The following is a 21483-nucleotide window of genomic DNA, read 5'->3' on the forward strand; positions in this document are numbered from 1 at the left end:
TCACCAGTCAAGACACTCCCAGTCAGCTTTCTTCACTCCACGATCACCACCACAATATCAACACTCTCCGATAATCGAAGACTGGTTATTCCCAGCTATGGCCGACCCCAATAATAACCACCCTCACGTTGACCCTAACGCCAACTCTCCCATCGCCCGCCTCTACCGCTTACTCAATGGGCCCGGATTTTCCTGCTCAGGCATTAGAGCCCCCTTAATCTTCGCCTCTGGCGACGATACCGCCGCGCCTGCGGCCGGAAGCAGTCCAACCAACAATAATAATGGCAGCTCTGCGTCTAACAATGATGGCTCCGGCGAGGCGAGACTTCGAGGCGGCGGCGGCGACACAGAAGACGAAGAGAAGAACAAAGAAGACAGAAGTGAGTACCTGGAGCCGAACCCTCACGAGAATTCACTCTTCATGAACCTCGTCGAGCTTCTCAAGGAACTGGAGCTTCAGAAAGAGAATGACCATGCTAGAAACCACCCCGACAAGACAATAACTCATCGAGATGCGACCCGAGGCGGCGCTTCCCTGCCGAACGACGTCACCAGCGCACTGGAGGACCTGCTGGAACACCTGCTGGAAGACGTCCAGCCGCACGCAAAATCACCAGCGCGAACGCCCCAAGGACCGCTCGACAGCAAGGGGGACAACAACACCAACAATGACGATGCCCCGCCCGCATACGAGCCCGCATCCAGGCTCCGCGGCGGGGGAAACTGGCTGTCCAGAGAGCAAGCTGGTGGCGCACGACCGTGTCATTCCCAACAGCAATCACCCTCGCCTCCACCTTCACCTCCTTCTTCTCCTTCTTCCCACCATCGCCCCCCTTTCCCCGCCGTCGCTGCGCACGAAAGCGCACAAGACAGCAAAGAAGGCGCAAGCAAGCCCCGCTCCCTCAACCCGCAACAACAGCACTCAACCATCGTGCCCCTCCGCAACTTCCCGCTGCCCGTACCAGCCGTCCTGAAGGACTCGCTGGTCGTCCAGCTGCCGCGGTCGTTTTGCCGGCAGGTGCACGGGAGGGTGCGGATGGCGGTGGACGCTTGGGCTGCTGCTGAAGGGAGTGGTGCGAGGGCATGGTCATCGTCGCCGGAGCCCCCGTCGCTACGCCCGCTATGGAGCGAGTGTTTCGGCGAGATGTCGCCGCGGGAGGTGGCAGAGCACGGGCGGGATTATGGATGTAGGAAGGGCGCGGGCGCTGGCAGCAGGTTCCAGGGGCCGTATTGGGTCAAGGATCGGGAGGGGAGGGTGAGGGCGGTGGAGCGGGAGGGGGAGAGGAGGGAGTTGGGGAGGCGGTGGTTTGGGGAGGAGGAAGAGGAGACGGTGGAGGAGAAGAAGAAGAAGAAGAGCGAGGGCGGATGGAGTGATGGCGACGAGGCTGTTACGGGACGGCTGAGAGGCGGCGGTGATGATGATGATGACGATGACGGAGAGGGCTACGACTCGGATTTGCACAAATGGGTTCGCGACGACCATAACGACTGGCGCATCTTCACGACGTCGAAGCTGCCCCCCCCGGCGGACGACTATCCGCCGAAGAGCTTGATTCCGCGGTGGTTTCGCAGGCGCCCGCACCGCACAATCGTGCCCATGCCGGATTTTGTGCTTAAGCCTCGCTTCATTGGAGACCGCCGCAACTATATGGACTTCATATTTGGCCCTAGAAAGCTTGGTATTGGTCACTCACTTGAACCCCCGAAGCTGGAGATTACCGAGACATCGGAGCCTTGGGAGAAGGTCTTCACTAGCTGGTCGCCACGGGAGCTGGCGGACCTGCAGCGGGGATGGGAAGAGTATCAATATGGCCGGTACGATGGGCCATATTGGAACTGCGACGAACAGGGAAATGTCCGTGTTGTGGAGACCAAGCAAGCGAGAGAAGAGCTGATGGAGGAGTGGTTTGGCAAGGATGAGGGTAAGGGCGAGGGCAAGGACGAGGGCAAGGACGAGGGCAAGGACAAGGGCAAGGCAAAGTGGCTGGTGGGGAAGGCACGTCTGAGGGGCGGTGGCCGTTTTGACGACGAGGCCGATGACAGCGGCAGTGATCTATGGGAGTATCGGAGAAGAAATCAAGACAACGATGGCTTCGTGCCCCTCGGGAGCGATGGAAGTTCCGTCAGGAGCACTCGAGGCTCGTCATCAAGTGAAGAGCCTGCAGAAGGTGACCGGCCATTTACACCATCGCCTTCCAATGGCGCGGATTGGGAGACGGAAACTCGTGGGCTGCTCGGGGCACGGGCTTTTGACGAAAGTATTTGGCACGAAGAAGATAAGGAAGTCCTCCTCCAACATCAACATCAAACACCCTGTGCCTTTGAGTGTGAAGTGGGACATTCCTGCCAAGAGTGTCGAAAGTCTTTAAAGGATGAGGTAGCCCGAGTGCTTGACCGAACCTCCATTGCCCGGGTCTTTCGGTCGTCTTTGCAAGAGTTCCCAGGAGAACTACCAAGTCGGTATGAAGTCTGGCGCGAATTCCGCTCATGGCCGGAAGCGTGGCTTTCCAACGGAGAGTTCAACAGGGAACTGTGGGAGGAGATTTCTCGCGACCTTGAGCGGATTCGAAGGTCGAGGCGTCACCAGGGTGGTCCCGCCATCGATGGCTGGCTGAGGGGTGGTGGCAGGTTCAGCCCCTCCAGCAACAGTGACAGCAGTGGGTCAGAAAAACGTCGCCGTCGCCGTCACCGCCGTGCTGAGGACGGCGATGCTTCTGCCGGTAATAGTGGCCATCATGAAGCGCGTGAATGTATAGACCTACCTTACGATCTAAGTACTCACTTCCGAGAATCTCTTGGTAGGGATGGCAATACGGTCGACATGCCATGGTGGGCCATGGTGGGGGCAATGGAAGAATGGGGCATCGGTGAAGAAACTTTCAGACCAAGCAGCTCCAGTAGTCCAGAGAAAGATCCTAAAAAGGGATTGTCCGGTGAAGAAGACGACAAGGGCAGCACTGATGATAGTGGATCGGACTGGGAGGAATTCTGGGGCAACTTGGGTCCAAAGAGAATTCCAATCCACGTTACCGATAGCAAGGGCAACGCGCGCAGGGCAGACCTACGAAGAGCGCTGCGGCTCCTCGGAAAGTTGGAACGTGCCAAAGCCGAGCACACAGGCGGTAAGGATAGCAGTCATAATAACCACGGAAAACAACAAACGTGTGAAGATGCTGAGGGGATTTACAACAGTGTTTCAAGTGAAAGATTCAGACAAGCACTCCGCCAAAGGTGCAAGAAAGAACCACTCGACAGCCGCGGCCTGATGTATCAAAGGTACTTGAAATCCGACGAGGCGAGAGACAAGCATGGGAGGTTGAACTTGAACTTTTGGTACAGAATACTGGAGATACTTGATGAGGAAGTTGGGCCAGCGGACGAAGATCAAATGCCATCCACCGGCGAGGGGAATTCAATCAGTGCTTGTCGGAGTCGCGATGTGGGGCCAACATTGAGGGGCGGAGGCTACCCCAGCGCTGACAACAGTGGTACGTCTGACAGGAGAGAGGCGCCCCTACTAAGCGCTAGCAACAAGCGCTTTGATGAGCCAGGCAACCAAGAAGGTGTTCAATGTCTGGATGATCAGGAGTTACAGAATGCCTTTGATTTCTGGTTATTTTGGTATGTGTTCGGCGACTCTGGTAGATCGTAATATTTTGCGCGCTTATGTGGGCGAGTGACTTTGGAGCGCCTGACGCGTGTAGCTGGGTCATGCGGTGTAAATTGGTGGGTGCAGATGATTTTGTTGATGCACAAGGTTGCAATTTTCACTCAAGCGGACAACAAGGTGTCTATTTATACACTGTACAAATATTTACCTTTACCTTTTCGATGCTCGCTTGAACAGGCTCTATTCAAGTGTCATATACGGCACATCACTACTTCGTTTATCAATTTGCGGTAATACACACGAAGCAACAAACGAGAGACATGGCGTGCTCTCGAGGGGCACCATGCCGTTGGAGGCGCCGAATTTCCCGCAAAATGAAACGCGGTATTTGGTTCCTTTTTCCTGGTCCAGACGCCAACAGAAACGAGCAAGTCCAAGTTGATCAATCGCCACTCTTGCAACGAAGCACGGAACGATCGACCCCCATGAAGTACAATAGTCGTGGTGAAAGGTGCAGTGATGGTCATCCAAATAAGCAGCAAAGGAGCACAAATACTAAATCTCATGCTGAAGATTAGAACTATTGTCAGTACTGCTCACATAGCCTAACGGACGGTGGGTGTGGGAGCGAAACTGTGTGGGGGGAAAAGGCAGCTGCTTATCTGTATGTTTTGTTGAACTGAGACACCTGAGGTCCAGGAGGGTATCCATTGGATAATGCGCTTTTCCGCGGCGTTAAAAAGCATAATGAAAATATACGACAAGAGAAACAGAGCAGAGCACCAGACTCGCATCCCCCAAACTCCATGAATATGCGCCAAAATCGCTCCCACGGGCACCTGTCCAGACAGCCCTATACCGCCCAATCCCAATGATTTTTCCCTTTTCCCTTATAAAACACCAGTCCAAATACCCAAGCCGATGTGCACGCTATGAAACCAACCCCTTCAAACCCAACCTTCCTCCCTCGCTCTCCCCAAAGTTCCCCCCACCACTTCCGCCACTCCCGAAAGCCAATGCGCGACCCCGCATCCCACAATAAACGCAACGACATACTCGAGCCTTACCACCTGCGCACACGCGCGCGCCGAATCAAACACATCCGCGAACGCCACCACCAGCAACAGCGACGCGACCATCACGGCCGCCGAGAACAGGAGCAACTGTTCTTTCCGCAAGGGAGAAGGAGCTGGCGCATCCACCACCTCCTCTTCCTCTTCCTCTGGGATTACGGACGGCTCGAAGTGCACGTGCTTCTGCTCGCGCTGGCGGTGCTGAGGAGCCGAGGTGGTCGGGGTGTGGCGGAGGATGCTAATAATCGGCGGGCGGTGTGATTGGCGCTTAATGATGGCGGAATGAGCATCGGCTGGGACGGTGGCGGCACGTGGGCGGAGCGGGGAGCGCGGTGGGTCCTCTTCGCGGATGGGCGACATGATGGCCACGGGGATGAGCGGGTAGCTGCTCGCGCGCCTGAGCAGTGGTGGCTGGGTGGGTCGTCGGTAGCGCGTGGCTGGGAGGGTTTGCTCTTTGGTGAGGGAATGGTCGGTGGTAAGGTCTTCTCCAACGGGGTGGCTGCCTAGCGGTGATGGTCGCGTGAGGAAAATGGGGTTGGATTGGCGGAGGTTTTCGGCGCTGCGGTGGTGGCGGAGAGGCGTGGTGTGAGGAAGAAAAGTTGGCGCGGATGATGGGTCCATGTCTTCAAAGCTGGAGGGCTCCAGAGAAGGAGTTGAGAATTCGTCAAGCGGTCGGGTTAGAGTATTGGTGGGTGCAGGCGCTATCGTTCCGGGTCAGCTGAGGATTATCGCGTGGCAGGAAGGAGACTGACTGCTTAATGATGCCACCGAATATGCAGTCTGTTGGTTCGGTTTAGGCTCGTGAATTACCGGCTGAAATCGTGGAACATCATGGACGGCAGGTGTTGATAAAAGAGTCTCGTAAGGCGGCGGCGGCGTGATCTGGATGTCGGGAACGAGTCGCTCTGCATCGTCTTTCTTTTTCGCCGTGTAACTGAGGTCCAAGTTTGCAGCGGGGACATCGTATGTTGCTCCTGCAAACTTCGACCTCTGGGCCTTGAGAAGCCTCCGGAAGAGCCGGCTTTCGCGCAAATGGCGCGAGACGGCATTGGTCGGACTGTGTCGTGATGAGGTCTTCATTTGTGCGTCGGGCGCTGTTCGCTGTTTGTTGCAGGCGCAATCATGGAAAGTCAGTCGAAGTCGAAGTAGAAGCGGGGCCCATTATTTTGTCGCTCTCAGGAGCTTGGATGGGGTATTTGAACGGTCGCAGATCATGCTGCTGATTATGTGGGCTTAGGAAAGCTGACGTCGCTAATTTAGGTTCCATTGGCTGTCAGGTCCTGATACTCGTCTCCAGAAACCCTTGACGCTCGCTTGTCGCGAGCCGAAGGGGCTGACGTGTGTTGGTTGGGTTTCAGGTTTGCTGGTGTGGAAGAGTGAGGTCAGAGCTTCTGAATTAGCCTCGGACCTATCTAAAAACAGGTTTGAACTTTATTTGAGTCTCGCGCAGTGCTGTTGCGCTCAGACTAATAAGCATACCTAATACTTCGTGGCGCTATAGATCGCGGCACATGCCACGCCTAAAGAATGACCGGGTCTGGCGGAGTTCAACGGCCTGCTAGGTAGCTTCTTGGCATGTGCTCGCCGTTTTTTGGGCACGATTTTAGCCTCGTGTTTTGCTTTTGGTGAAAGCAATTGCTCGTAACTGAGCCAACCAACTGTGTGTTACGTTGCCTAAAAATCAAGACAACTGCCTACGACTGGATCGGAAGTTGACTGTTTCCATTCTGAAAATCAAGATAACTGCTTACAACTGAAGTAGAAGTTGACTGTCTCCATTTCCACGGCTCATACACCTCCGCCCCGTACCTTTCAAAATGGAGCATATGAAAACTGCAGAAGTCTGGACCCATACACACTTTCTCCAGAGGGATCCACTGTACCAGGAAGAAAAGCCATACTCACTGCGTTACACCCCACCTGAGGGGTTTCCAAGGGCCAATATCAAGCTGGAGAGATATGAAATCATGGTGCAGGACATTCGACCTGATAAAGATAAGGTATCCTTCAGAAGAGATGGCTGCTGCATCAATGATTTCAGAAGCAGGATGAAGTACGGGGACTGGGACGACGATTCAAAAGTCAAAGAGATATACTTGCGTGAGGTGGCTGATATGCTTCGCAAGACTCTGGGTGCTTGCCATGTTCAGATCTTCGAGCACACCGTAGGTGAATCTTTCCCTAAGGGAGGATTGAGCTGACAAAGGAGGAAAACAGGTCCGGAAACGTCATGAGATCTTTCCCATCTCGACTGGGGAACCCTACAAGTACAATCAACCTACTTCTATCGCGCACATAGGTAAGGGGGGAGCCTGCATCATGCATAATGCGGCTTTTGACCCCAATTGACAGATACGACGGTACCTTGGGTCCTGGACATGGTCCGTTCGCTCAACCCGGAAAAGGCCGCTGAGATCTTGAAGCATCAAGTCCAATGCGTGAAGTAAGCAAAGCCAATCAATCTGATGAAAATGTAACTGATAAGAAAGCAGTGTTTGGAAACCCCTCGTTGGACCAGTCAAGGATTGGCCCTTGGCAATGTGTGATCCCCAGACGATGAATGTTGACCAGGACCTTGAGCCATGCGATCTGGTGTATCCAGACTATGTTGTCGAAAACCGCCAAGTCTACTATTCAGACGCTTTCAAATGGTTCTATCTTAGCAATCAGCAGCCAAACGAGGCTTGGGTGTTCTTACAGTCCGACACTGACCCGAGCGGAAAGCCTGGTATGAATCCTTCTCTTTTGACGTGCTATGGCTAAGGTTCCCAGTTGCCCACACTTCTTTTCCAATTCTGTTTCGGAACGAGGATACAGCACCAAGGGAGAGTATTGAAGTCCGCGCTCTCGTTTATTACGGCGGATTTTGACAACGGCCCAAGCGGCTCGAAAGAAATATTCCCGCATTTCAGTCAAGATGGTCAATCCTTCTGTACGACTTACATTGTACATCCCTACTGCATTATATGTCTAGTGTCACATTCTTATTCTGTCCAGTGGTCCCCACATTTCGTCTTCCACCCAAGGAGCAACGGCAGCAAGCAAGGTGCTGACGCCAAGTCATTGTGTAACGGACCGCCTCATACTAGTTCACCACCACTCAATACAACTCGATGATAACCTGTTGACCCCAGCAAAAGACCCTGTTGAGAGCTCGTTCACTATTTCAAGTCATGTTACATAGCATATATTCACATATATAACCAATACATCCCCCCAGATGAATCTGCTCTTCAGCGATTCGTTATGGATCTTTATTGTGCTCATTATTGTCCCTTGATCCTTCCAGTCCTTTACACAATGTGTACACAAACCCCCCACTTTGCCTTAATTCGCAGCGTCTAAACGTCCCTGTATGACTTTCACCTTGGAATTCTTCACACTAACCGTACCTGTATGAGCGTTCCATGTTGAGATTGTATGTGTGATACATTAACAAAGGTTGTACAATTTTCACTACGGAGAACTCGATCAGATCCCATTTTTATTTCAAACATCTATTGAGTAGGATTTGGTGGTCCGGTTGAGGACTTCGGACGGACCAAGAGCCAAGGAAAGTGATCATCCTGAGGCTGATTGATGACGGCTCTCCTGCTCGATTGTCCACTTATCGCGCGCGAAAAAGTTGCCAGCGTTGCCATCGAATACCATCGCCTCTCCTTTCTTAAATCCAAACACGTTCGCCTGAGATTGGGATTCTCGAGGTGCTGGCCACACAGCCTTCCACGGTTGCCTTTTGCTGATGGGCGCAGACGGAGATGACGCTCCGTGTTCCGATTGACCCATCCTGGCTACTACAGAACTGTCAGTCCGCAAACGCGTATCCAAGTGAGGAGGTGTCACCACTGGGATCGGCGAGCCTTACCTACGCTATAATGCTAGCGTTCCGTGAGATTAGGCAAGTCAATGGCGGCTGTTGGAAATCGAGACTTTGTTTACTCCCGACGGAGAATGTGGCGGAGGCACTTCTTTTGAATGATGCGGGTGTGGCATCCAGACTTGGCTGTTGACACTTTGCCCCCAAACGAAGAGAGCGCTGCATTCTGTGTGATGGATGCGACCGTCCTTGCAGCATGCAACCTTTATCATGTTCTAAACTACAAACAAAATAAAGCCATTGCAGCTAGAACAATCGATGTCATCCGAAAATTACAGAAATGCACTCAAAAGATCACTTGGGCTCATATTCCAACCTTGGTACAACTCTCTTTCCAGTGGTGCCACGATGTTTGCGTACACGAGTGACCGGAACTCCTCGTCGTTAAAATTCACTTCGTGCTCATCCAAGAAGTCACAGTCGAGGCACGCACGCACTGCTTTCCGATAGTTCTCGAAGACCCCATCGTCCGTCTCTTGGAAAACGCGCTCTGCGGTCAATAAATTAGTGTTGACGTTCACAGATCCGTCATCTGTGAGATCATCCGGCTGCCTTCTACTCTCAATGGTTCCCCATATCTGTAACTCGAGAAGCAATATTCCGAGAGCGAGGATTGCAGGACTTGGGTGCAGCTGAATTTCAACGTCCTCGTGATCCTCTTCAAGAGCCTGAAACTGGGCTATGAGGTACGGTTTGAGGTTGAGCTGTTCAGGAGCGGATGAGAAGAAGGAGATTTGGGTCTTGTCCCACTCTTTCTTCAGCCAATTGCCATCACAGAGGTGTAGTAGAGCGTGGGCAAATATGACTGCAAGTATCCGCCTCTCCTTCAGCTTTCTCTGATGCTCATGGCGAAGCAGGTGATCAAGTGTGCATGGGTTCATGATCTGTGCTGTCCGTTTCCATGCTTTGTGCCACAATCTGTCACTCTCGTACACCACATCAAGAACAACGTTGCTGCGGCGAGCCTTGGTAACTACGGCGCAGATAGAGTCAATGGGAGTCTTTCCTTCAGCGGTTGAAGTACTACTCTTGCGGGACTTCAGAGGTGGTGGTCTGCTGTCAAACCGAACTACCGCGTCGCGTCGCGGCCTGTACACACAGTGAGTACATATTCAAGGGATTGGAAGTATTGACACTCACACAGGTTCAACACGAACGCGACTTTCCTGCCATTTGCGGTATGCCTCGTCTCCCGTGGAGATAAGCAAGTCGAGTTCGATACTAGTATCATCTCCAACCCATGAAAAGCACTCGCTCAGCGAAAGCATTGCTTCGTGAGGTGAAGAACAGTTGCATTGCAAGGTCCAAGCTCTGGATATGGCGTCGTACATGTTCTGAATCTGGTTTCTGGAATTTGAGGGGGCTGGCAATTTGTAGTCACTCATCTTGACTGTCTGTGGCCCGTGTGGTTCATGTGCTGCTGGCGCGTGGCGAATAAAACGCTCCAAGGTCTTGTTCTGTTCTGTTAGCGTGGCCAGCACTCTGCGTCTCTTGCTGTTACTCGACGTAAACTTGATTCTCCCTCCCAGGTCTCTCGAGCTCCCGCCATGTGCCCGGAGATGCTCGAGTTTCCTATACAACCCCAGCGGCGCTTGCTGATGACGCAAAAGTCAGCTATGCGATGGTACAGTGCACAGGAATACCAACCGCGACGTCGTCCTTGTCCAGCCCCAGTACACGATCACTGAGTACATTATCAAGACACTCGAGAGCTGTGTTCAACATGTAGGAAAAAGCCTCGCTGGCATTACCAAGCCTTTGCGACAGAGCTAGTCCTAAACGACTATCGCTCAATGGCTGCCTGTCTAGTCCAAGCAGCCGTTCTTTCTCGTTTGCAGTGAGAGTCGATAAATCGGCCACAAAATCCCGGATGGTAAGGTGAAGCAAGGCAACCTCGTTGTGAAGGTGCTGATACTGGATGGCTAGTCTCTCGTCCTTCACCTTGCTGCCAGCGAAGGTGTTGACTGCACTGTAAACTCTCCGTTGATGGTTTGCCGCTGCACTAACTGCGGGAACGATGGCGAGAAGGAGAGCAAAAGCTTCCAGCATACCACCACCCACGGCCAATTCTTTTGCGGAATTTCCATCCTCTTGTGCTAAAAACCTATGAGCACCTCATATTTGTCTATCCAAGAGAGCTTACCACTGAAACTTCCCATTTCGGGGTTGAGAAATGTGATGGATTCTGGGGTGGGTAATGCATGCACCACTCTGACTTCTGGAGGTTCGTCTACTAGATGTCAGTATAGTTTGCGCACGGCGTGAGTTAAAAATTACCATTTTCTTCCTGATAATCAGCTTCAGGAATAGCGAACAAAGCTATTTGCTCAAGATGCCTTGATATGTGACTTTTGATGTTCTTGACGGGCTTTTCTCGAAAACATAAGTTACAGGATCTTGAGGTAAGTCCTCGAACACACCGAAAAATGTCCAGAAAAGTCGGCTCGAGGTCGTTTTCAAAGTTGTGTACTTCTTTCATATGGTTACTGAAGTCATGCACTTGGGAAAAGACTGGGTGCCCTTCATTGTTGCAGAAGTATGTGCAGCGGTGAACTTCGGTTTCATGCAGAAACCATGCTTCTTGGGTTTCGAACATGTAATCTCCAAGTTCGCAGTCCGGAAAAGTACAAACATACGGCTGAAGGTCGGATAAGACGTGATTTCTGTGGGATCAGGTAGGTCAATACGGTTCTTCTACGTCTCCCGCCGCCTGCCGCAGGTTTTTGGAGGGAGTGGTGGTGGGGGGAGGGGTGGAGAAACTCACATCCACGCTCTGTCAGAATTGACATATGTGGTGGAGCCACAGTAGTTGCATTTGAATGCTGTCCTTTTTGTGCCATTCGAGTCTTTCGGCCTTGGCGGTACTTCCGTCAAAGTTTCTCGAGTACGTTTGGCGGTAGCCCTTGATGAGACTGAGACTGTTTCAGTATCTGATGATTGTGCATTCTCCAAGACTGTTGTTTCGGATGACGATTCCTGGGGACTACTTTCTGAATGATCCAGGAACTTGAATTCGGAATCTATTCTCAGCATTGTCAGAAAGAACTTGCATTTACAATATTCAAGGGATGAATGGCTGTACACATCGTAGCAGGAAAGCCACTACCTTCTTTTGGCTGGAGCTGGTCTTGTTGAAGCTTCCGATAAGCTAAGAGTCTTCGTCGACGGGTGATGAGCCTCCCAAGTCGTCCCACAACCGCTCCATCGAGACGGGGAAACTTGTCTCGAACGTGCCTGCAGTCTGCCTCATAATAAATTGAAAAATCATCCATAGACTTGACTTTCAAGCGATCGACAGGGGCCGGTCGCTGGATGGGCATTCTGTAGAGGCTTTTCACCACAACTTTGATGGACTCGAGAAGCTGGCCCAACTCGGTTTTCTGAATGGCGAGAGTCCCAGCGATGGGTGATCCATTGGAATCTTCCACTCCAAGAGAGTCCGAATCAGAGTCCGAGCCTGATGACATGTCCCAAGGTGAGTCGTCCTCCTGATCGAAGGTGAAATTCTCCGCTGAGCCGTCATCTGACTCAACATTTGAGGAGCTCTCCTCGAATGGAATACGATTTCCGGAGAGGATTTGAATTGCTGGTGACCATTCCAGTCAGAATTGCTCACTTGTAACAGCGGAGTCTTTTATACCATTTTCTGCCTGTGCATAGTCAGCTTTCTCAGAGTCAGGGACACGCAATTACTATTTGCTGTGGACTTACATGCTTGCGAAGGGTGTCCATGAGGGTCGAAACCTGTGTTTTCGTTAGGATATGCTGTGTAAAGGGAGCTATGATCTGATACTGCTCGAGGTTTTCTACATGGGGTTCACACCTGGAGCTTGTAGAACGTTGCCTCACGGAGTCGGTAATCAAGAGAGAGTTGAGATGTATGACACGTTTGGCCTGCACCAACGTTTCCAGCCCATATCTTGTATTTGTCGACTTCGTTGAGAAGGTCGAGCTTATAGTCTTCGGAACATCGCCAAGACTGCTCTGCAGCTTTGCTGAGCTCCTCAAGAGACGCGATGCATTGTAGATGACTCTGAGAGATGGCCTGTGCCATCTTGATATCCGAATCGGTACTGGAAGCGCAAGAGAAGACCAGAAGAGGTTGCCAGAAGTTGGGCGCGAAAGTGTTCTGCCAGATCCAAAGAGAAGTGAGATCAAACGAGAATATTCTTGGTGGAGACGAAACCCCGCTTCATGCCCCGCATTTCGCAGTAAGCTACATGAGGCGGAAAAGGGCTCACTTCTCACCCAAACGCAAAATTGGCTCTCCCCTACACTCATTTGATTGAGATAAAATATGTCAGGACTTGAGGTTGCTGGCATCATTTTGGGTGCCGTGCCACTGCTCATCAGTGCGCTCGAACACTACACTCAAGGGGTGAGAAAACCGACTCCAAATTTGAAACCCAAGGCTGATGGAAATGAGAAAGCTCGACTTGATGGAAAACATGGCGAGGCACCGACAGATTTTCAACGAGATCTATGTCACCTTCGTTACATGCGCAACTATATTCACGTATGATTGCGAGGACCTGTTCTGCCAGCGCCTAAGCCTATCGGACGAGCAATATCAGACCATAATAGACGATCCAAGTAGACAATGGGATGAGACTGTGGTCGCAAAGCTCCAGAATACATTGGGACAATCAGCATGCAAGACATATAGGGAGCTGCTGGAAGTTCTTGCTCGCAAGTTTAGGAAGCTCCAGAGCAAATTGGAACTAAGCAAAGAAGGGACTGTGAGTGGAATTGGCACTGATAAGGCAGAAATAGAACTAATCGCTCTTAGGTTCCATTCATTAAGGATGGCGTAATTGACGAGAGGAAGTTCAAGGACCTCTTCCATCGCTGGAAGCGAATTAAAAAACTATCCGTGGCATCGCGGGCTGAGAAGTACAAGAAACTGGTAACTGAGATTGAAACCGACATCAACCGCATCCACAATCTTACAACAAAGGCTGTAGCCTCGGAATTGCGTCGTCAACAACACGTCTTACAAAACCGTCTACCACAGTATTGTCTCAAGGTGCAAAACCATACTGCTGCGCTTTTCCAGAATTTAGTGGAATCATGGCCGGAAAGTTGCGCCGCTACGCACACGCACCATGCAGACCTTCTGATAGACGTTCCTGTGAAGAACGAACAAAAAGAAGATATCCCAAAGTTCCGATTGCACTTCAATACTCGCAGTCACGAGAAACACGAGATGTCTCCTTGGGGCCATCGAAGTGCCACATTACTCGTGAATAGACCATTGTAAGTACAGTGCTCCAATAATTTGAACCTTTCTTACTAACCAGAAATACAGAACACAGGATACTGGTCAACCTGACAAGGCCAAGGCGACCGTCGCACCGGTTGTGGAACACGGACCATCCTCCTGCGAAGCGTGTCCGTTGAAAGACCGCATAGCTGACTTTTGTACCGCTCTATCGGGGGCCCAAGGTCCTTGTTTGGGTATTCTCACGTGTGGGGGCCATTCATACCATGTTCATGATGTTGAGGAGCATCAAAGATATCGCCTTTTTCCTTTACAAGTCTTGATCGAAAAGCGCGAAATCATTTGGAGACGAAAAAGATGTGGTCTCTCTCTGGCACTGGCGTACGCAGTTCTCCAACTATACGAAACGCCTTGGCTTCGACAGAAATGGACGTTGGAAGACATTCTATTCGACGAATCTCATTCGAGCTACCAAATTTGGATAGGCCAAGTACTTTCAGCCCCCTCTGAGCATGTGGCTAGCCTTGAAGATTCTGGACATCAGATATTTTACGGGCCTTCAATACTGAAGAATGAGACTCTGTTCTCTTTGGGTGTGGCGCTGATAGAGCTTGCTTGTAGCAGACCACTGATCAGCTTTCTCAAGGATGAGGATCTGGACGGGCATGGCGCATGGCATGCACTAACGCGGTATAGCATTGCGAACCGACTATCTGAGAAACTTTTCCAAGAGGATGGACCGAACTTTGCTTCGGCAGTATCCAAGTGCATCCACCCAAGATCAGACAATCACAACTTTGATCTGAATCACGAGGCATTTCGTAAACGTTATGTTGAAGATGTGTTTACTCCCCTTCTGGATGATTATTACGAGCTGTTCGGGAAACCTTTCTAAACGTCCCTAGTAGAACAGAGAACTTAACAGTATCTTTTCGAGAATACTTCTTATCTTTCACATAATTTTCTAATGATATAAGCTTGTTTTGTAATAAGTGCTCAATCTTGCAAATTTGTGAGTAAGATCAACAGTAATGATTGTAAGTTCGTTATTGAAGACGAAACTGGTTTGAAGGAATTATATCGTCTGAGAAAATGCAAGAGGGTAATGATTCTAAAAAGGCCTACCTGATAGGCAGAAGATAGTGTAACTTTGCAGTAAGCAGACTATCGGTCTGTTACATTATCCACGATATCAATCAGCTTACATATCCACTGTATATTGAAGAAAGCTATCAGTTGGAAGACACCTACTTATCAAACAGACCCCCATTAGACCTAAAGTATTGTTTGAAAGCCATGAGATATTCGGTGGAAAGCCGTGAGATCAGCCTTGCCAAGAATGTGCTGGCAATCTCGGCATGCAGGTGAGCATGAGTGGGGTTGATCACGACGTCTCGTTACCCCGCAATTTGAAAAGCTCTCAATTTGCAATACAGTTGCTACCCAGCAGAGACTATTTCAATAGCTTTGGGTGACTAACACGATACACAATGGCTGAACACCCAAGGATCGCGGCGCAGGCCAAGGCCGTTGCCGATTGCTTTCACTTGCTTGTGGATGTTGGTCTGGATGACGAAAACCTGCAGAAATCGGAGTCGACAGATATGGATGATCAGCTGGCACGATTCAACATTTGGGCCAGCAACATCGGCGTGTTTGCCTCGGGCCATGCGTCTCTCGACTACCGCCTGCGCGATAGCCCAGAAGCAAAAACTCTGATGATCCAACTGCTTGAAGGGCTTCAGTGGTTCCTCAAAAGAGGTAGCTCCACCAAGCATGACAGGCGCTACGTGTGCTAATCAACATTCAGCGATACATGCAACCGGATTATTAGACTCCGACGCGCAGCTGCAGTCACCAGACTCATCGATCGAAGAGACACCTAATGACACCTATCCGTCGTCCCAATCATCCCATACATCGTCCCACCAGTCGATTACCGAGTCCGCAGACAAGGCTGATGCCCCGACTCCTTCCGCCGAGCGTCTTAAGGGCATAGAGCTGACTATTGACCGCCTGTACAGGCTTTCAGTAGCTATCCGACGGCCATCCATTATTAATCAGAATGTCAAAGCCTCAAACTTCCAGATGAAAGACGAAGAGGGAAATGATTGCGGCGACGTCTTTTACAACTATGCTCTCGAGGTTGTTGCACATAAATGCCCACATGCGGACCAACCATTGCGGGAGAGGCTAGCACGATCCATCACCTTACGGAGAAAGCGCTTTTTATACAGGCGGAAGCACCAAGAGAAGCTGAGCTTCAGGGGTGAAAGTGAAGACGGGGAATCATCACTCCAGTCAATCTCGAAAGGTAAAGGCGTCCTGATCGCACCACATCGAGGCTCACCAAAAAGCCCCAAAGAGACCGAAGCTGGCACGCTGCTTGCTGGACAACGTCCTCCTCCATCGCATACAACTGCTTCTCTGTTTTCCAAAACCAGGTTTGACGGAGGGGTCATCCTGGAATCCGCTTCAGTTTCCACTGTTAAAAATGCACCTTCCGAGTATACAGGGAACGTGCAGGTTCCTCCGCCTCCAAAAATACCTCCCGGCAGCAAAGAATTCGAATGCCCTTACTGCTTCCTTGTTGTCAGCATTTCAGAAGCGAAGCCTGCTCAGTGGAGGTATGTGCGCCTGCCAGAGTTCAAGTAAGGCTGGCCGACTGACATGATTCTCAGAAAACATGTTTATCGCGATCTCGATCCGTACATCTGCTTGCATCCTGACTGCTCAGAATATCAGTCTTTGTTCCACGATACCCTTGTGTGGGTCCAACATATGCGGATGCACAACCAGTATTGGCGATGCGCGGCCCCAAGTCATGCTGGTTTGATTTTCCGCTCGGAAGCCGACTTCGAAGAACACTTGAAGTCGAAGCACAAAGGTGCAGTTAACGAAAAGCAGCTTCAACCGCTGTTAAGGAGAGCTGCAAGGCCGGGTACTGCGTTCGTGGAATGCCCATTGTGTGGCTTGTCGCCTGCCCAAGACGCGCCCCCAGGCAGCAGCTCTTCTCCGCAATACGGCCTGCCTGCTACACGAAAGCCTTCTACGGACCCAAGCTCCGAGTATTTGACCAAGCATGTCGCAAACCACTTGTTGTCACTGTCTTTGATATCTCTCCCTTGGCGAGATATGGCGGATGAAGAAATGCAAAAGGAGGAGACGGCATCTCACCACGCAAATGAAGATCCTGCCTCGACTTATCATGATAATATGCTGTCTCTATCCTTCGGCGACGATGAAGACGCACTTGACTTGGAAATACCGCCGACCGACCTTGAGATCTCCATACCCGCCATTCCTGATGATGCTATCCTCGGCAGGGCCCGAGATGAATGGTCCTTCCTGCCTTCACCCGAATATTTTGGCCATGATCGAGACCCCACTTTGCAGACTTTCCTCCGAAAGCTCTACATCGAGTCTTCTCCATCAATGAACGATAAAGAAGGCCCAATACTACCATGCCACTTCGTGCCCTTCGGCCCGAGCAAGAATTTCCATGGCCGACACAATGCTCTGACGGCTATTGAGGAAGCGTTACTTCCTGAATCTTTGTCCGCCTCTAACTCAGCGCTTGCGACCAAAGGCGAGACCAATCCCAGGACCTTTGCCATCTGCGGTCCTGGCGGAATGGGCAAAACACAGGTAGCCATCGAGTTCGTATCGCGCCATCGCGACAAATTCGATGCTGTCTTCTGGGTCCATGCTAATGACACGTCGAAGCTCGCGCAAGACTTCAACGAGATCGCACTCAAGCTGGGCCTAGTCTCCAAAAGCTCGACTGACTTGAGAGATTCTACATACACGCGCAAGCTGGTGAGGAGATGGCTGGTTGAGCCGTTGAAAAATGTGAAGAACAAGGAGTCAGATCTCGCATCGTGGTTGCTTGTATACGATGGCATTGAGGTCTCAAATACTATCAACGACTACTGGCCCTACGACGGTCCGGGGTCTATACTCATTACCAGTCGAAGCCCCTTTTCGTGGACTGTTTGCTGGCATCTCATCCCTTTCACACCTGCAGAAGCCACAGAGTTTCTTCTCAAGGTCACCCAAAGGAAAGGGGATGCGCCAACTCGTGCTTCTGCTGCGGCTGTCAGTCAGAGATTGGGTGGCCTTCCACTTGCACTGTAAACCTCTCTGCTCCTGGCTCACATTTCGAATATACTGACTTTATCTCTTTTCAGAGCGCAGATGGCCAGCGTGATCAAGTATCGAAACATGACTTTCGATCAATTCACCCAAGCCTACAACGAAAGAGAGTCCCGACAAGAGCTTCTTGAAGCAACTCCCGACACTAACCTGCGTGGTCCGGGGTACGAACACAACCTCGCTTCAGTATGGGCACTGGAGAATCTCAAATACGGAGCTACTCTGCTCAATGCTTTGTCTATGCTTGACTATGACGGAATAACAGAGCGTCTACTCAGTGAAAACCTCGGAAAAGTGGACCTCCCTGGCTTCCCTTCGACACTGGAAGACTATCGAATGGCAAAGGATGAGCTTCTCCAATCATCTCTCATCACCACCAACAGGTCACAAAAGAAGTTCTTTGTCCACAGAACAGTCCAGGATGTTGCGCGAACGAGAATGAGCAATAAACAATTCCGGGACACTTTCATGGCATGCGTGCGGATGGTCGCTGCACTCTGGCCATTCGAGTCCTTTACTTGGCGCCACGGAGTCGGGAGGTGGTGGGCTTGTGAGGAACTCTTTCCTCACGTGTTGAAATTGAAAGATCTTGGCAATCGCACAGTACCATCAGAGGATGACCTGCCTGGTGACTACGGCTTTGCCAAGCTACTCATTGATGCAGGATGGTAAACATCTTTCCTATCTCCCTCTCTATCCACATCGCTCTTTCCAATACAAAACGACAAGCTAGGAATGCGTATTAATTAATCAAATCAGGTACCATCATGAGCGCGGGCGATCAGCCGACTCCCGGCTTCTCAACGACATGGCGCAAACAATCTGCCAAACCTGGGTAACCCGGATTTCCCAGGGCCGAGCCTCTCCCTCTCCTTTTCCGCACAGTCACTACCTTCACGACATGCGGGCCGCGTTGGCTGAAATAACGCATAATCGCGGCTGCATTGCATCGGAGACAAATGAGCCGTCAGTAGCGCTCGCGCATTTCTCGAACTTCAACTCAATGATGGTAGCTGAGTTTGAGGCCAAGCCGCAGCTGCTACAGCGTGACATGCGATTAGCTATCAGCTGGAACGAATTGGGCAATGCGCACATGCTGAGTCGGCAATGGGCACTGGGAGAAGAATGCTACAATCGCTCCATCGAGACGATGCGCCGCCTCGCCTTCTTCAAGGAAACTAACCTCTCCCCTCCCGTCGTAAACCTCAGCTTGTCTTTCTGGTTGCAGGGTAAGCTTGATGCCGCTCTCGATTACCTTGTCGCCGGCTTGCGCGAGCGCGAGATGGCGTTTGGAAATGACGACCGCGAGAGCTTTTTCACTGGCAGATTCTTGCACGCCTTGGGCAACATCAAGGCGGAGCTGGGAAAGAAAGAAGAGAGCTTCATGTTCCATCGCAAGGCGCTGCTGCATTACAAGAGCACGCTGGGCAACAACCATCATCGAACGGCGGATGTGTGCGTCAAGGTAGCCGAACATTCGATCAGGTTGAAGCAGAAGGACACAGCTATGTATGCAGCCCCAGAGTTCCTTCTATATTTTTTTTCAAGCTTGGTATTTGATATTAATATCTTTTGCACTAGGGCGTTGCTCGACCATGCACTCAAAGCATACAGCAACAGCGAGACGTATGTCCCAGAAAAGGCGCGAGCACAGTTCAAGCGCAGCCAAGTGCTGAAGATGATGCAAAACAAGACTGATGCAGACGAGGCTCTACAAGAGGCTGTGGATTTATATTATGAAGCTGCGGGTAAACAGGAAAACACGAAGAGGAAGAAAGCTGAAGAGTTGGTTGATCAGGATTTCGTCGAGTTGATCGCATTCTGGTCGAGGTAGGAGGATCTGTACCTACAACAGTCTTTCGCTGCTAGCAACGTACGTCTTGAAAGGAAAAAGTATCGAATGACTCGAATAACAGGCCCATCCATGATAAGAAGTTCTAGAATGGTGAGTCATTGGGTGTTCGTGGCCTCCGGCCGCACTGACCGTTCTCCGCTTCGTCCAGCACAAAACAACCCAATTGATTCCTGCCGATCTACGCTTCCACCCCACAAGTTCGTTTCAGACACGCGCCAACTCACCACCGCAAGTCCCATTTCCTGTCGGGTGAGAAGAGGCTCGTGCGGCTGTCTTCAAGAGGTTAGCTATGGGGAACTACCAGCACCACCTCACTTATAATCCCCACACCAACAGTTGTCCACTCCCACAAGTTTCCGTCATATCCGCCAAATAGTACTGCACTTTCAGTGCAACTCCAGAAGCCAGCTCTTCCGAATCTCCTCAACAAGTCAACCATAATATAACCCCCCGGCCGTTATATCATGGACCTCCTTTTCAGCACCATCTCAACCGTCGCCAGCTTCCTTGGCACTGCCACCTCGCACACGCAGAATGCTGTCCGGTCTGTGAAATGGACCGAACTACCCAGTGATGCCCAGCGCTTCTTCTCTCGCGTCGCTGGAGCCAGTACGAACTTCGTCTCTATGCGCTGGGACGACCTACCGCAAAAGACCAAGGACTGGATCAAAGCAAATCCCTACCAGACCGCCTTCTACGTCGCCCATGGTGTCGTCATTGTCGCGCCTACACCCGTCACTGCTCCGTTGATTGGAGCTGCGGGCCTAGCTAGTGCAAGCCCAGCCGCAGGTAAGAAGACTTCTCCCCGGTTTACTTAGCAACTTTTCTTGCCGTAGCCCTGAGAAGCAGGGTGTTTCGAGGAAAGGGAAATAAATAAATTTGTGGATATCGAACTGCTTTTTGGCTAACGATAATTGAAGGCTCCGCGGCAGCAGCAATCCAGACCGCTCTTACGACTGTTGGAACCAACAGCGTGGCACTGCGGACAGCTGTTACTACCGGCCATGGTGCGCCGGCTATTGCAGATGGCCTGCAAGCTGCCATAGCTATCGGGACCGGAATATACGGGTTGTGGACGTACTTTGCGGGTGCCCCCAAGAAGGAGGAGCCCGTTGTCCAGCAGCCTGCGGGCGACCCTAAGAAAATCAAGAAGAGCAAGACTGAGCCGATCCAGCACAGCTCAGAGCCGGCGGCGTCGAAACGTGGTCTATCGTCCTTCAGAGGCCTTTTCAAACTGAGGAGGCGAGAGACCGCGGCCTGAGTACTCAGGCGGATGTGAATGCTGGCATTTACGGCGATTATTGGAAGAAGGGAAAGATTGACATATATTCTACGAGGCACATGATAGAACAGTAGGGGATTTCGCAAGGAAACAACGTGGTGGGCTTTTGGAGTTTGGGCGGCAACTTTTGTATCCAATTTCCTTCTTTGTGATTCCTTTCACTTTACCACTTTTGGAGGCATAGTGAAAGGCTGAAGAGGATGGCTAGAGGTATATTGAACGACCAGCGGGAAAGTTCTACATAAACCTCAAACGTAACGTAAACAATCTTACTCATTAAGCAATTTGCTTGAAGAATCTCCAGTACATCACCGGGACCAAAAGCAGATGACCTTGTCGAAGTCAGAGTCGACAACATCTGCTGCTGTCTTTCCTCTGAGATCAGTCAACTCCTGGAGTAATTTGAAACT

At 51.1% G+C, this 21483-nt stretch overlaps 7 protein-coding genes across 7 annotated transcripts; 5 read left to right on the top strand and 2 right to left on the bottom strand.

Annotated features, from left to right (window-relative positions):
* Positions 1–97: 97 nt before the first annotated feature.
* LTHEOB_9780 (uncharacterized protein) lies at positions 98–3652 on the top strand (the record flags this gene model as incomplete). The annotated part of the gene is made up of 1 exon (XM_035519405.1): positions 98–3652. The coding sequence occupies one exon, from the start codon at positions 98–100 to the stop codon at positions 3650–3652; it is 3555 nt and encodes a 1184-aa protein (XP_035368669.1).
* Positions 3653–4557: 905 nt separating this feature from the next.
* On the bottom strand, positions 4558–5763 carry LTHEOB_9781 (uncharacterized protein; the record flags this gene model as incomplete). Its single annotated transcript, XM_035519406.1, has 2 exons — positions 4558–5384; positions 5436–5763. The coding sequence occupies 2 exons, from the start codon at positions 5761–5763 to the stop codon at positions 4558–4560; spliced, it is 1155 nt and encodes a 384-aa protein (XP_035368670.1).
* Positions 5764–6500: 737 nt separating this feature from the next.
* Positions 6501–7553, top strand: LTHEOB_9782 (CMCJ-like methyltransferase; the record flags this gene model as incomplete). The annotated part of the gene is made up of 5 exons (XM_035519407.1): positions 6501–6848; positions 6901–6982; positions 7036–7126; positions 7176–7411; positions 7456–7553. The coding sequence occupies 5 exons, from the start codon at positions 6501–6503 to the stop codon at positions 7551–7553; spliced, it is 855 nt and encodes a 284-aa protein (XP_035368671.1).
* Positions 7554–8832: 1279 nt separating this feature from the next.
* Positions 8833–9891, bottom strand: LTHEOB_9783 (uncharacterized protein; the record flags this gene model as incomplete). The annotated part of the gene is made up of 2 exons (XM_035519408.1): positions 8833–9649; positions 9701–9891. The coding sequence occupies 2 exons, from the start codon at positions 9889–9891 to the stop codon at positions 8833–8835; spliced, it is 1008 nt and encodes a 335-aa protein (XP_035368672.1).
* A 5380-nt stretch (positions 9892–15271) lies between these two features.
* On the top strand, positions 15272–15580 carry LTHEOB_9784 (Tetratricopeptide-like helical protein; the record flags this gene model as incomplete). Its single annotated transcript, XM_035519409.1, has 1 exon — positions 15272–15580. One exon carries the CDS (start codon positions 15272–15274, stop codon positions 15578–15580), a length of 309 nt encoding a protein of 102 aa, XP_035368673.1.
* A 1417-nt stretch (positions 15581–16997) lies between these two features.
* LTHEOB_9785 (Tetratricopeptide-like helical protein) lies at positions 16998–19770 on the top strand (the record flags this gene model as incomplete). Its single annotated transcript, XM_035519410.1, has 4 exons — positions 16998–17914; positions 17972–18604; positions 18822–19445; positions 19518–19770. 4 exons carry the CDS (start codon positions 16998–17000, stop codon positions 19768–19770), a joined length of 2427 nt encoding a protein of 808 aa, XP_035368674.1.
* A 485-nt stretch (positions 19771–20255) lies between these two features.
* On the top strand, positions 20256–21052 carry LTHEOB_9786 (uncharacterized protein; the record flags this gene model as incomplete). The annotated part of the gene is made up of 2 exons (XM_035519411.1): positions 20256–20580; positions 20712–21052. The coding sequence occupies 2 exons, from the start codon at positions 20256–20258 to the stop codon at positions 21050–21052; spliced, it is 666 nt and encodes a 221-aa protein (XP_035368675.1).
* Positions 21053–21483: the final 431 nt, after the last annotated feature.

Source organism: Lasiodiplodia theobromae (assembly GCF_012971845.1).
Source record: "Lasiodiplodia theobromae strain AM2As chromosome Unknown scaffold_33, whole genome shotgun sequence".
NCBI classification, from domain to species: Eukaryota; Fungi; Ascomycota; class Dothideomycetes; order Botryosphaeriales; family Botryosphaeriaceae; genus Lasiodiplodia; species Lasiodiplodia theobromae.